The sequence below is a fragment of the Grus americana genome, chromosome 24 (assembly GCF_028858705.1).
Source record: "Grus americana isolate bGruAme1 chromosome 24, bGruAme1.mat, whole genome shotgun sequence".
Lineage (NCBI taxonomy): Eukaryota > Metazoa > Chordata > Aves > Gruiformes > Gruidae > Grus > Grus americana.
The window spans coordinates 827,206-839,997 of record NC_072875.1 but is presented as its reverse complement, the minus strand read 5'-3'; the positions used below and the strand labels follow the sequence as shown (position 1 = coordinate 839,997).

The 12,792-nt window shown below is 52.9% G+C and overlaps 1 protein-coding gene across 4 annotated transcripts in view; it reads right to left on the bottom strand.

Moving 5' to 3' along the window:
- The window catches only part of NECTIN1 (nectin cell adhesion molecule 1), a 108,810-nt gene that overhangs the window by 33,442 nt on the left and 62,576 nt on the right, over positions 1 to 12,792 (bottom strand). Inside the window, exon 6 of one of the 4 annotated variants that reach the window (XM_054803154.1) lies at positions 7,634 to 9,921. The exons of the other annotated variants lie outside the window; for them this stretch is intronic. Coding sequence (XP_054659129.1) covers positions 9,368 to 9,921 — 554 coding nt within the window. The 3' untranslated portion in view covers positions 7,634 to 9,367. Of the gene's footprint in view, positions 1 to 7,633; positions 9,922 to 12,792 lie in introns of those variants that run through there. 4 annotated transcript variants of the gene reach the window in all.

Genomic DNA, 12,792 nt, shown 5'->3' with positions numbered 1-12,792 from the left:
ACATATTTCTGGACCGATGCTCTGTCTCCAGTGGCCCTTGAGCTCCCACCCCTTCACAGCCAGCCTGGTGTAACAGCTCCCAGTTACGCTACCTTTTTCTCTGTCTGTTGGAGCCCTTTGGCTCTTGCGCTTCCAGTTCTGAGTCTGCCATCAATGTGGATCCCCGGGAGATCCATCTGGTTTCGAGTGCTGTGCCAGGCAGTAATGCCAGCATGGGAGGGACATCTCCTTCCCAGGTGCCTGTGCCCAAGGATATCGGGCAGGTGGCCTGATAATTCACTGATTACGCTGGACTGTATCTCACTCGCACTCACGGCAAATCCTGCTTAGGCCATGTGCGCGCGTGCGGGTGGAAATAAGCGCAACTCCATTGCAGTCAGAAAAGTCGGTTGTGCTTGCACCAACCGGGAACCTGGCTCTGTATCTTCACCGTGGACATTTCAGCCCTGAACTCTGCGTATATGTCCCAGTTCCAGGGAGGTAAATCTCATGGTGTTTGCGCTGGTCTAGACTGGCTCGCTGCTGCCGGACCGTGCTCACCAGTGGGCATACAGCCTAAGAGCAAACATGAGCCTCTTGTTCATCTCCTCCTGCCCTGATCCAGCTCCTCCCCTGGCTCTCTGCTGGCACCTCTGCTGATCGCCAGGGCTCTGAAGCTGCTTTTGGGGCCAGCAGTGCTCGCCTGCAGAGATGTGGCTTTGAGAAGAGATCCAAGCCACGCTGCCATTTTTCCATGGGCCACATGCATTGCTGGCGTTCCCGCTCCCAACGTGTTTCTGTTTTGTTCCAGAGAAACACAATACTTAGGGGCACTGCATGGGAGTCAGTTCCTGCTGTGTTCAGCGCTCTGCAACCTGAGCTGCTGAGAAGAGGCCCCATGCAATGGGTTTTATCCATCATCGCTTAACTGTAAGACATGGCCTGGGAAATCAGCGCAGCATTTCCCAGGGGCTCAGCCCAGCAGGACCATGGGCAAAGATAGCCCCTCCTACCCTTCTTTCCATCCTAGACCCCCATCCCAGCTCCCCAGAGCTCCTTTTCTTTCTCCCCCTTCTCCCGACCCCCAAATTTGGCTGATGCGGCTGAGCCAGCTGCTGGGGATCCAGCTCTGTAGGATGCTGCCCCTCTGCATCGCTGTCACGGTCGCTCCTGGTCCGAGCGGCTGCAGCTGAAGCAAAGCTACACTTCCAACATCTGTCATTACTAAGAGGAGCTGGCAGAAAGGGGAAAATGAGAGGAGTGAAAAATGCGGACATACAGATACAGCCTGGATAGCGGTCACAACTCCCTTGGCCACGTTGAAGCCTGATAACAAGAGTGTTCCTGGCTTTTCCCCCCTTTGCATCTGAGGAAAGCCTCCCCAAGGCGATTTTTAACCCCTTCCAAAGTGGGGTACCCGGCACATTCCTTTTTCAGCAGAATGATTCAGGACTGGCTCTGTTAGCGGTGTGGGGTTTGGAGGGAGCCTGTCTGCCAAGCAGCACACAATGCACCGATCATCGAGCCGGGTGTCAAAGAGCCTCCTGCTGCTCTGGCGCATGCTCCACGCCTGCTTTGCTGCTGACCGGGGAATGAACGGTCTGCACCAAACCACTCCTTTCCAGCCAAATCCTGAACGCTTCCCTCTCCGTCCAACGGAGACCAGTTCAAGTTCAGATCTGGGTCTGGATCCCTCTCCCTCTCTCTCTCTGGAGTGCTGAGTTTTGGTTCAGATCTCCAGCAGATCATCCGCGTGCTGACGCTGGGTGCAAAAAATCCCCTGCTAGGGAGTATGCCGCTCTCCAGGCTGGAGCCATGGCAAAGTGCCTGTTGATATCAGTGCAGGGAAGAGCATGCGCCATCTTCTCTGATCGCTTGCTTGCTCTGTCTCTCCCTCCCTTGCAAAAGTCTGGGTCTTGCGGAGTTGTCTGCCTCGATCTTTGGGAACAAGGCTTTCTTTGTAGCACATACTCACAGTCAGGAAGCTGGTGGAAAGGGGAAAGGCAAACTGTTCTTCCCAGCGCAGAGCTCAGTGACGGAGATGCAGGGATGTAGTTTCACTGATCTTGCCTCGCAATGGACCCTTAGCGTCCCTACAGCGTTTAGATGGTTTCGATGCACGATCGTTGTGGTAGCCAAGCGTTGCACTATAGGAACATCCTACTGTGTCAGATCGAAGGCTGGCCCAGCCCAGTGTTCTGGCCCTGACTGCAGCTAATTACACATGCCTAGAGAAAATGTAAGAGGAGAGCAAGTGTGTATTGACATTTTTCCAATAGCCTGTCCCATCCGCTATAGCTAACAGCAACTTAAGAACCTCCTAAGCTAGAGACGGTGTCATAATTTTTAATAGCTTTGGATGGATTTTTTCTTTCCTAGGCTTTTCTAGTCACATTTTTAGCACAGCTTAACTTTTGGCATCAGCAGCATCCTTTGACAGGGAATTTAACTGTTTACATTGATAAGGGGAAACACTCCCACCTCCTTTTGTCTATCCTCAAGCTGCTGTCCAAGAATTTCACACCGTACCACCTATGTCAGTGGCAAAACCAGTCATTCCCAGTCCACCTTCTCCGGGCCACTTGCTGTTTTGCAGATCTCTTAACCCTTAGCCTTCAGCCTTCATCTGCAAGCATCTCCCATTACAAAATACTGCACGTCATGGGAACGGACCCAGGTAGCTGGAAAGCAGATGCCATTTCGGCTGCTGTGACTCTCCTTACAGCTACCAGTCACAGGTTGCAGAATGACGCAGTCACAGAGGCACAGAAAAAAGGAGAACGTATCTTTTTTTAAAATTCTTTATTTATAAAAAAGTACATTTTTTCCACAGCTGAGCCACTATTGTTTTTTATACAAGTAAAAGGAAGGGTGATGCAACACCCTGCCCACACAAATTATTATCATGAAAATGCCCCCCCCGGACCCCAAACAAACAAATTGTTACAAAGGATGGAAAACAAAAAAGACCAAACAAAAATCATAAAAGTCCATTACATTATTATTATTTTTAATTTGTATTTTTTACAAAAGCACTTACAACACAGATTACAAAAAAAAAGGGGGGTTGGGGTCGTTTGTCCGTCTGTAGTCTTTATTCCACAATGATAATTACAGCAAGAGGAAGGAGAAGAAGAGAGATAAAATCACTGGAGTTAAGGAATCACGTTTTAAAAAAAGAAAGGCAAAAGAAAAGAAAAACCAGATCCTCAGTGACAGTACCTCCACCAATACCAGTTTATGCTAGCGGAGGATCTGACTCCCTATGCTCGTTGCATTCACCCCCAAGTACGTTGCATCTGGACAGTCGCACTGCTCCCAAGTACAAACTCACCCCCCTTTCTAAGGCTTGGTTTCCTTCCCTTGCTGGCGGACTGAATCCTTCCTTCGGCCCGTGGCACCCCGGCCCTGGCTGTGCTCTGCCCCAGCCCCTCGGCCAGGGCCAGCCCTCGGCCCCCCCACCCCGCGCCGCAGCCCCCGGGGAGAGGCCGGGAGTTGTAGGAGCAACGGTGCGGCGCCGCTGGACCCGAGGCCTTCGCGCCCTCCCCTGGCCCATGGCTTCCCCTGTCTCTCTCAAGAGGTTTCGGGAGATTGCATCAAATACAAAGAGGAGGGAAAGGGGGGGGTGAAGGTGCAGGCTAGGGGAGGGTGAAGCACTGCTGGAAGCCACGCGGAATGAAGGACAGGCGTCAGCGCGCAGGGCGCTGGCTGGGCCTCGTCTCCTCACCGGAGCCCACTGCCCACAGCCCAGCGGGGCAAACACAGACCCGAAAACTTCGGTGCTACGAGAGGAGGGCTCGCGAACGTGGGAACCTTACAGTGAACTTTAACCCGCTGGCAAAAGGCTACAATGGGCCCCACTGCTGCTCCTTGCAGAACGCAATGGGCCCGGGATACCCCCCCGTCTGCACGGCACGAAACCTCTGAGCTTTGTGCGGGCGTGATACGTTCGCCCAGCTCCCACGCTGAGCCGGGCAATGGGGTTTTCCCCTCTGCTCTTTGAGCAGAATGACTGGTGCCCGAAACGCCGAAAATCTGTGTGTGTGCACACGCGCGTACGCGCACGCGCGTGTGCTTTTGTGTATGGGAAAGAAAAACAGCAAAGGAGAGCAGCAGCCCCCTTTCTAATTGCATTCCCTTCTCTAATTGCTTGAAGATCAATCTCTTGAATCTCTCTCTCTCTAACCCTCAGTGATTTCTGCTCAACAGTTGTTGTGTTTCTTTTTTGACTCAACATCAGGAAAATGGCTCCCTTTGTCCCTTATGCCTTTGCAATCAATTTGGTGCTGCCATTTCCGTTTGTTTGATTTTTTTTACTAAGAAATCTTCAGGGTTTGGTTTTTTGGTTTTTTTTTTGTTTGTTTCCCCCTGGCTGAATGAAAATGATTTAACAACGGGGGGAAAAAAAAAATCTGGTAATTAAATAAGGGAAAATAACATCACTGGGGTGAATGGCAATGAATAATCCTAGAGATAAGCCCCAGCAGGAAAACAGCTGGGGTGTCTTTGTACATAAACTACAGGCTCATTTTGGGTTGTGACACAGATGCGTCTACTTCAGCACGGCTCCCTGAATGCACACAGGGAAGGAGCTGCGGGTTTGGCCCAAATTCACCTGCGTTTTCTTTGCTGAGATGGTGTTGAGACGCAGAACGATGTACCACAGGGCTCAGATTGACCTCCCTCTCATCCACCTGTTCAGCTTTCCCACGCGCCCATCTTTATCTTGACGTACCACAAGTTTTGCCTCAAGTTGCCATCCAGGATCAGGGTTTGGGAAGGGAAAAGCACCACACCGATATGTCTCTTCGCTGGCAAGAACCCAGCAAAGGGATCTGGACAACGATCCCTTTAAATGGAGGTACGGCAACTGGCTGTGCCTCCGAGGCACTTTGCCGGCACCCAGTCCCCCAGCAGCGCAACGGCTCTTCCCAGGCAGCAAGCCAACCGGGTACAACTAACGCGACACATCAGTTCAGGTCCGGTGGAAACCGGGGCATTTCCCGGCGAGCAGCAGCTCCCTAGCACCTCGGCGGAGACACGGCCAACGCTGTGCCCACAGCACGTGCTGCGAACTGAGAGAGGATGGGGACGTACTTCACCCTGACCGAGGGGTAGCCTGGAGGTCCCCATCCTCTGCCACAACAAACAGCTTCCATCTCCCAACTGGAAGCTTCTGCTTGCTCTTTGCTGGGTCCCACTGGGACCTTTTACACCTCCTTAGCACCTCTGATGAAAGAGGGGCAGAGAAGCAGGGGATTTTTCACTTGAGGCAGCGGGAGGATCCCTCGGAGAGGCGGCCCAGCCGGCCCAGCCTGAGAGCGCATCTACACAGCTGTGAAAAGTGCATCACCACTTAAAACCAGCAGCTCGACTCCGGCCTGCTAGAATCTGGCCCATTGCGAGAAATTGAGGCACAGAGGGACAAGAGACACCGTCCCCCAGGGAAAGAACAGATTGCCCCTCTGCCTCCTCTTGCAGCCCAGGCACCAGGAGGCCCTCGGGGCCACCAGGCAGATTGCCCTGGCAGGGCGAGTGCTGCACAGTCTCCAGCACCTTCGCTCCCCTGCAGCACCTCCCAGGAAGCAGGATGCACACGGTCTTCAGTTTGGCTTCTCTACCGAGCCCACCCTCACATTCAGGAAGAGAGACGTACCGCTTTCTTCCTGATGCTGGTGGAAAACCTGATCTAATTACCTTCAGGGGTCCCCTCAGAGCAATTTAACCCAGAGAAGGGAGTGATGCTACTACTGGATCAAAATGGCTCTCAGATGAAACATCAATCTGATTTTTTTTTCCCCACACTTCTTTTTTCTCCTACCTTGCTATGGATTAATGGCTAATCACTTGGCTAATTACTACCCCAAGAGTCTCTTGGCCAATTAGCTGACCTTGTAAGGGACGGCAAGAAGCAAATCACTGCACAGAAGTGGCATTTGTCTATGGCCGGGGGGGTAATTGCACCAATGGAGTGACGCTGAAGGGCCCAAGGATGAGAGGAATGTGCTGCTGAACCTTGAACTTGCAGGGTACCTCACTGCTGTGCCAGGCAATACTGTCTAAGGATCTTCCAGTCCAGGCTTGCCGAGGTTCTGGATGAAAAATAATCATTTGACCCCTCTTCTGAACCACACCGTTGAGCTAAGTGGCTAAGCTCTTTCCTAGACTTGTGCCGGTGCAGTATTGGGAAGCAAAAAGTGTGATGTAGCAGAAAGGGAACTGTATATAGGCTCTAGCTTGGAAATACCATGTTGCTTTGTTATCTCCGTTTCTTTCTCTGAGTCTCACCGGTTTTTTGAGCGCCCATTCAGGTAACTATGTGGACACTGTGTGAATGGGCAATGAATAAGCCAAGGAAACTACATCTCAAAAAATGCCACCTCTAAACGCAAGTCTACCAAAAGCTTACTTCTTAGGACTCCTTGTTCATAGTTCCTGCAGGCCATACGTTAACTGAGGAACAGTCACACCGTCCCATTTACTCCCAGGCCCATCTGCTCTGCTTGCAGGGCTTTGTACCTTTGGTCTTTAGGCACAACTTCACTCTTGGCTAGCGCTTTGCAGTGCCGTGGAGTCAGTGCAATGTGAATTTGCCAGAGCAGATCAGTGGCCCCTGCCTGTGACTAATGCAGAAAATGAAAGAATCGCTACTGGACCCTGCGGATTTCATAAAAGGTTGTTTTCTTCCAAATCCATCTCCTCGCAGCATGTACCTGTGCCGGGGAAATTTGCAGAGGAGGGTCTGTGCCACCGATTTCCACTCTGCGCTTGGTCACGGACCACCCAGAGTTTGGTGTTGGAGACATTGTCACAACCCTTTTTAGAGCCTAGTTGTGAAATTCAGATCTAAAGGATTATTCATTCGAGAATTATCTCCGAACCACAAACTGTGCAGGCTCTGCAGCATCCCCCACGTTCCGTTACAGTAGGCTGTGGCTAAGGCACAGTGCTCGGCAATGCTGCTCTGTCCTGATCCAGATTACAGGGTTCAGACTCTGGGGAATTAAAGCCCTGCGTATGTTGTTATCCCAAGGCACTGGAGGGAAGTCATTCCCTCTGCAGGTTTACAACCACTCCTAATAATCAGGCCCTACTAGTAATCAGCGAGACGCTAGAGATCTCATTTCCTTTACTGGGAGGCTGCTTGGTAGCAGGGTGCTCGTGGTTGCACTGGACGGACGCAGGAAGGTTTAGCCGTATTTTTTAAGGGTTAGCCCGAGACATCCCAAGGGAATCTCTGTCTGCCCTGCTTCAAGTGGACATAAAGCAGCCTTCCTGTGGCATTTGGCTTTTCTGCCAGAAGCCAGGAAGCAGGGAGGGCTGGCAGGAACAGCAGAAAGATTACAACCTAACAATCGGATTTCCCACTCCCCTACACCACTAACGCAATAAGAGCAAGCTACAAACTGCGGACGGCTCAGGCTCAGCTTCACGTTGTCTGGACCAAGCACCGCAAGGTAAAGGAAAGCACTGGAGGCTGTCTGGATCAGAGATCTGACCTTGACTCATCTGCGTGGGTCTGACTCGCCACCCTCCCTTTTGTAGCAGGATAACCGCTGGATGCTATGGAACAAAACCCAGCGGGTAAGGCAGGAGGAGAATTAGTCCTGCTATTTTTAGATGTGCATGATAATACAGCTCAGAAAACTGGGGATTTCTTTTCAAACAAAAGATTTATTTATACATCAAATTAAAAAAAAAAACCCAACCAAAACCAACCAACCCACAAGAAGAAAAATAAGCCCCAACCCAGTGAATCTAGTTTGGATACGGTCAGTGTCAGACAGAGGGCCCTGAAGTCTGGAACCCCATTTACCGAGAGAGCAGCGATAGCAGCGATCCAAGCCTCCCCATCACAACGCAGCGGCTCAAGGGAAGGAGGACGAGATCAATACCCCAGGCTCGCTCACTCCTGCCCTGTCTACCAAGCCTTTGCTTAGGACAGAGATGTGATACTGAAAAAGTGGCAATCGATGCAGACTAAGCGATCTATCTAAGGGCTGGGGTTGTTGCTAGGAGAGTTTGAGAGAAGCACCCCCCATGCTCTGACGCCCCCCCCCCCCAAAAAAAAAGAAAGAAAAAGTGTAAACACGTGACAATTAAGTCTTAGTGGTATAATAAACCTTAGGGGCCTGATCCTGTACTGCAGCCTGCAAAGACACTGGCTGGTACCCTGGGAGATCTGCCCTGCCATGCTCTGCAGAGCAGAGCTGAAGGCAGTGAATTTGTGGGCGAAGCGAAGTGGTATTGGCTGGTCCCCTTCCCCAGGCAATGGCAGCAAGGTGTGTGCATGACACGCTGTGTGCGTGACACGCTGTGCACAACCGTTGTGCCAGAGTTAACTGCTCTGTGGCTGGTACTAGCAACAACAACAGCAACAAGAACAAAAAGAGCCAGCGTTTCTCTGAGCCATCACAGGGGAAAAAATGTCAGCAATAAATACTCCTTTTCTTTCTTTTAAAAGAACAGTCAAAGACAGAAAATGAAAAGCCAGGAAATAATAAATTGTCGGAGGAAAATGGCAGCTCTGTTTCCCTGCCCTGCTATCAGCCCATGCACCTGGGGTTTGTTCTAGGGCTTTTTCTCCCCCCTCTCTTCTCATTTGCCTTTTACTGAGTCATGAAAAACTGGGAGTGGATCTCCCCAGGCTGCAGTGGGCAATGGGGACACTACCCAGACCCTACTGAAAAGAAAGTGATTAGGGAGAAAAAAAAAAAAAATCAGTTCGCCTGATAATGGCACCTATGTTTCCATTGCCATAAGCTTTCCTGGCCTCTGTCCTTCTACGGACAGCCCACTTGACCCCCTCCCAAGGTTAAAAAAAAACAAAGAAGACAACATACAAACAAATTCCAGTGTTTCAGGGGCGCGGAAGTGGGAGAAGGAACCTTGGGGGGGGAGCGGGGCTGAAGGGCACTCTGAGACATGAAGACACAAATAGTGTAATATACAGGCTGGGCAACAAGTCGTTAAAGCAAATAGTAACACCTAAGCCACCGACCAATACAAACACCACAGAAGGGGACAAAAGTCGTCAAGAGAAATTAAAAAGCAAAACCAAAACCGAGAAAATAATTACCCAACCTCCCACCTCCCATATGCCCCAAAAATGATTTGTAAGCAAAGCTGCCCTCCCTCCCCGCTCGCCCCAGCCCGCCCTTCCTGCCAGTGCTGGAAGCATCCAAAGTCTCTGCCGAGCACCCGGGGCTGGCCAGGGCTGTGTGTGCATGTGCGGGGGGTGAGCGTGCGTGCAGTGTGTGTGCGAGCGGCCGCGGCACACTCGGCTCCGCTTGGCTCTGCTCAGCAGGGATGCAGGGGGAGTGGGAGGGCATCACTTGTGTGTGTGTGTGTGTGTGTGTGTGTGTGTGTGTAGCAATGGGGTGCCGAGCTACACGTACCACTCCTTTTTGGAAATAAAAGATCCATCGTTCTGTGAGACCATGTTCTCCGCTATGTCGAGCTGCTCGGGGTCGTACTGGAAGCCGAGTGTCCTTTCGTCATAAGGTTCGGGGTGCGCCTCCCCTTCGTCTACTGTGAAGTAAGGCCGCTTAGCATCCTCCTCGTATTTGTTGGGGACACCCAGCTTGCGCTCACCTCCTGCATCCTCGTCCTCATCTTCGTAGGTGCTGCCGCCCAGCGGGCCTGGCTTCTTCTCGTCGTCCGAGTCGTCAGGGTACTGGAGGTTTTGGGCCATGGGGGGGTGATGCTGCGGGATGCCAGCCTTGCTGTAGCCATTGCCGTACACGTGCTTCTTTGTGCTGTAGTCACCCTTGAAGGTGTGACGCCGGCGCAGGAGTACCACAAAGAGCACCACGGCCACCACCAGGACCAGCGAGACTCCTCCCACTATGCCCCCAATCACCGGTGTGGGGATGGGTGTGGGGATGTTCGGCTGCACCATGGATTTGCGATCATCGATTGGAGACGGGGTGTAGGGAAATTCTGGGTAGGAAAAGACAGATGGAAGGGGGAACAGTGTCAAACCATGCAGAAACGCGCCCTCCCTCCATGCTTTCACTGCCATTTTTGGGGGGTGGAGGGGTGGGAAGATGAGGGTAAGGAACAGGGAAGGGAAAAACTAGGGAAAGGGGAAAAGGGTGCATCTTCACAGGGGATCAGCGCACGGGAGCTCTGCCTTAGCAAGGGGAACGCAGCGTGCCGTGCTAAGCTCGCCAAGCCTCATGCAGGAACCCAACAGGCTGGAAGCAGTGTTTCCCTCCCCACCCCACCTGGTTTCTCCAGATGCGCTCTGATCCCGCAAGCCCAATGCCTTGACGCCTTCTGTTTTACTGGGTGACATTTCAGGTCCAGTTTGCCAGAGCATACTGTCAGCCCCAGGGTGCTCCTCCCGGGGAGCGAGACCCAAACCCCATCCAACGGCGGGCACCAAGCTGCCACGACTGCTCCTGTAGATGCCACGGCGGACCTGCCAGCTTTGCATCCCCCTCCTTGGCATCCCAGCCCAGCCTGACCCTAACCAGTCTAGGTCGGGCCAGAAGGCAGCGGCACCTTGTGATGTCCCCTCTCACCCACCCCACTAGTGATCTGTGGCTGCACGGTGCTGCACAGGGTCACAGCTGGCTCCTGAACCACTGCTGACCCAGCTGTGCTCTGCAGCGCAGGGACGCAGACCTCCCACCGCTGCTTCTTCTTCTGCTGTAACTGGCCAGCGTAGTGCCACTACTTATTCTAATCTTGTTCCTACGGTTACCCTGACCTATTTAAAAAAAATAAATAACTCAAAAGAGAAAAAGAAAAGAAATGAGAAAGAAGCTCTCTTCTCTTTCATGCAGTTCAACACCTACACTTTGGCACAGACAAAGTTTGATCCAGGCCTTAAATCAACCTTCCCAGCACTCCCTGGGCACAGTTACAGCCCCTGGCCAAACTCAGCTTCGCAAACTGCCTGTTGAGCATCCGTGGCCATGAGGCATTAAGCACCATGCGGCTGTCTCAGTCCTTCACCTGCCTCTAAATTTAGAGAGCAGGCACCTGGTTAATGCCCCCTGGCAGCCCTGCCCTTGCACACCAGGCTCAGACCCTTTCACCGCTCTTTCCACCCCCACGCCCTGTCTGCCAGCCCTGCTCATAGATGCAAGCCATTATTGCTGCTCTGGAGCCTCCTGGCCCTCACTTTTTACCCCGGCAGCCGAGGAGAGGTGCAGACCAACTAGAAATCTCAGCACACCACCCCAGAGCAGCCAGGACAGGGCGACGGGGAGGGGCTCAAAGGCACCAAGTTCAAAAGGGATATGAGGCAGAGTCTGATTCCTGCCCCGTCTTCACGCGCCTGCGGGACTGCCTGCTGCTAGCAGCCACCTTTCTGCATTAGGGCAGGAAGCCCTGAACAAGCAGGAGCTGAGCAGGGAGCAGGTTTCCCCGCAGCACAGCTTAGCCCAGCCGCTGAGGAAGAGGAGAGAAAAGAGCTTCTCCTGGGCAGAGGCAGTTCCTGAAACAGCTGCACATTTTGGGCAAGGGTACTGAATTCGAGCAGTTGCTGGCCTGATCCTTGCGGCATAAATGTTTTGCTTGTGCCTGAGAGCTGTTTCATCCCTGCCTTTCCTGAGACATCATCCCAACAACAGCATCTTGGTTTCTGCAGTGCTGACTTGCCTTGAGCAAAGCCTCGTGAGCCTGAAACCACTCACAGAGCAGCACACTGGGCAGAACGGGGGAACAGGCGGATGGAGGGGCTCCCTGCTGCAGCCAGAACGAGGAGCAAGACGCTGTGCAGGCAGGAGCCAGCATCTCTTTCCAAAGACAGCCTTCGGAGCAGGAGCGAGGGCATGTATTTCAGCATCAGGAGCTGGGATGGGGTTCTGGAAAGCCAAAACCACATGTTGCATCAACAGAGGACTTGTCACAGCCATCTGGTTAATGCAAAACCGCTCTGCAGAGACAGCAAGAAATGTCACGTCCACCCCCTGGTAGTCGCGGCTGCTGAGGGCTCAGCTTCAACCACACAAGTGTCCACGCAGCTCTTGCCACCCCTGCCCACGCCACTTCCCCAGGCCCACTCCTTGCCATCACAGTCTCTGCAACCCTGTGGAGCCCGATTCCCAAAACCGTGCACAAAGCAGGGGTCCACCTGGAGCGTGAGTGGGTGCAGGGAAAGACCAGCAAGCTGGCTCAGACCCCAGGGGCTCTATTTTTGATCTTCCCTCACCCACAGCTCCAGTCTGAAGCCTCTTCCCAGCTCGCTTTTCCCCACAGCAAGGCTGATTTTGTGCATGGGACCACGGGTCCCAATAGCCCACCCTGCAGAGACCCAGGCGTGGTGTGCACGCCGGGTGCAGGGTCCCTAAAGGCATGCTGATCCCCTCTGCCTCCCGGCTCTGGAAAACGGACCCATCTGAGAGGGGAAGGCTGCACAATTTCAAGAGGAGCTTGGCCCACTTTTCTATTAAAAGCCTCATTAACAGCCCAGGTTGGACGCATGAAGTGAAATGGGGAATGTTTTGCTTACCTTTCTCATATATATTATTTTTTTTCCTGCCCTTTGTGCTGCCCGCCCCCGAGACAGCGCTCGCCTACATGCCACCCCCCCGCCACTGCCAACGCCACGGACACGAAAACTAACACGCCGCTGTGTTGGATTTCACACGTTGCTCAGGGAAGGAACTATTTTCTGCTCAGATCCCATCCCCATCCTCCTCGCAGTGGCCCAGTTCCCATGCCAGAGAAAACAAAACCAAACTGTGGGAAGAGAGGGAGAAGAAAGATGGGAAGATCGCAAGCCAGCAGCCGAAACCATCCCCTCCCTACCCACGTAGTTTCCTCCCCCCTCGTCCACCCACCGCACTCCCCCGGAGC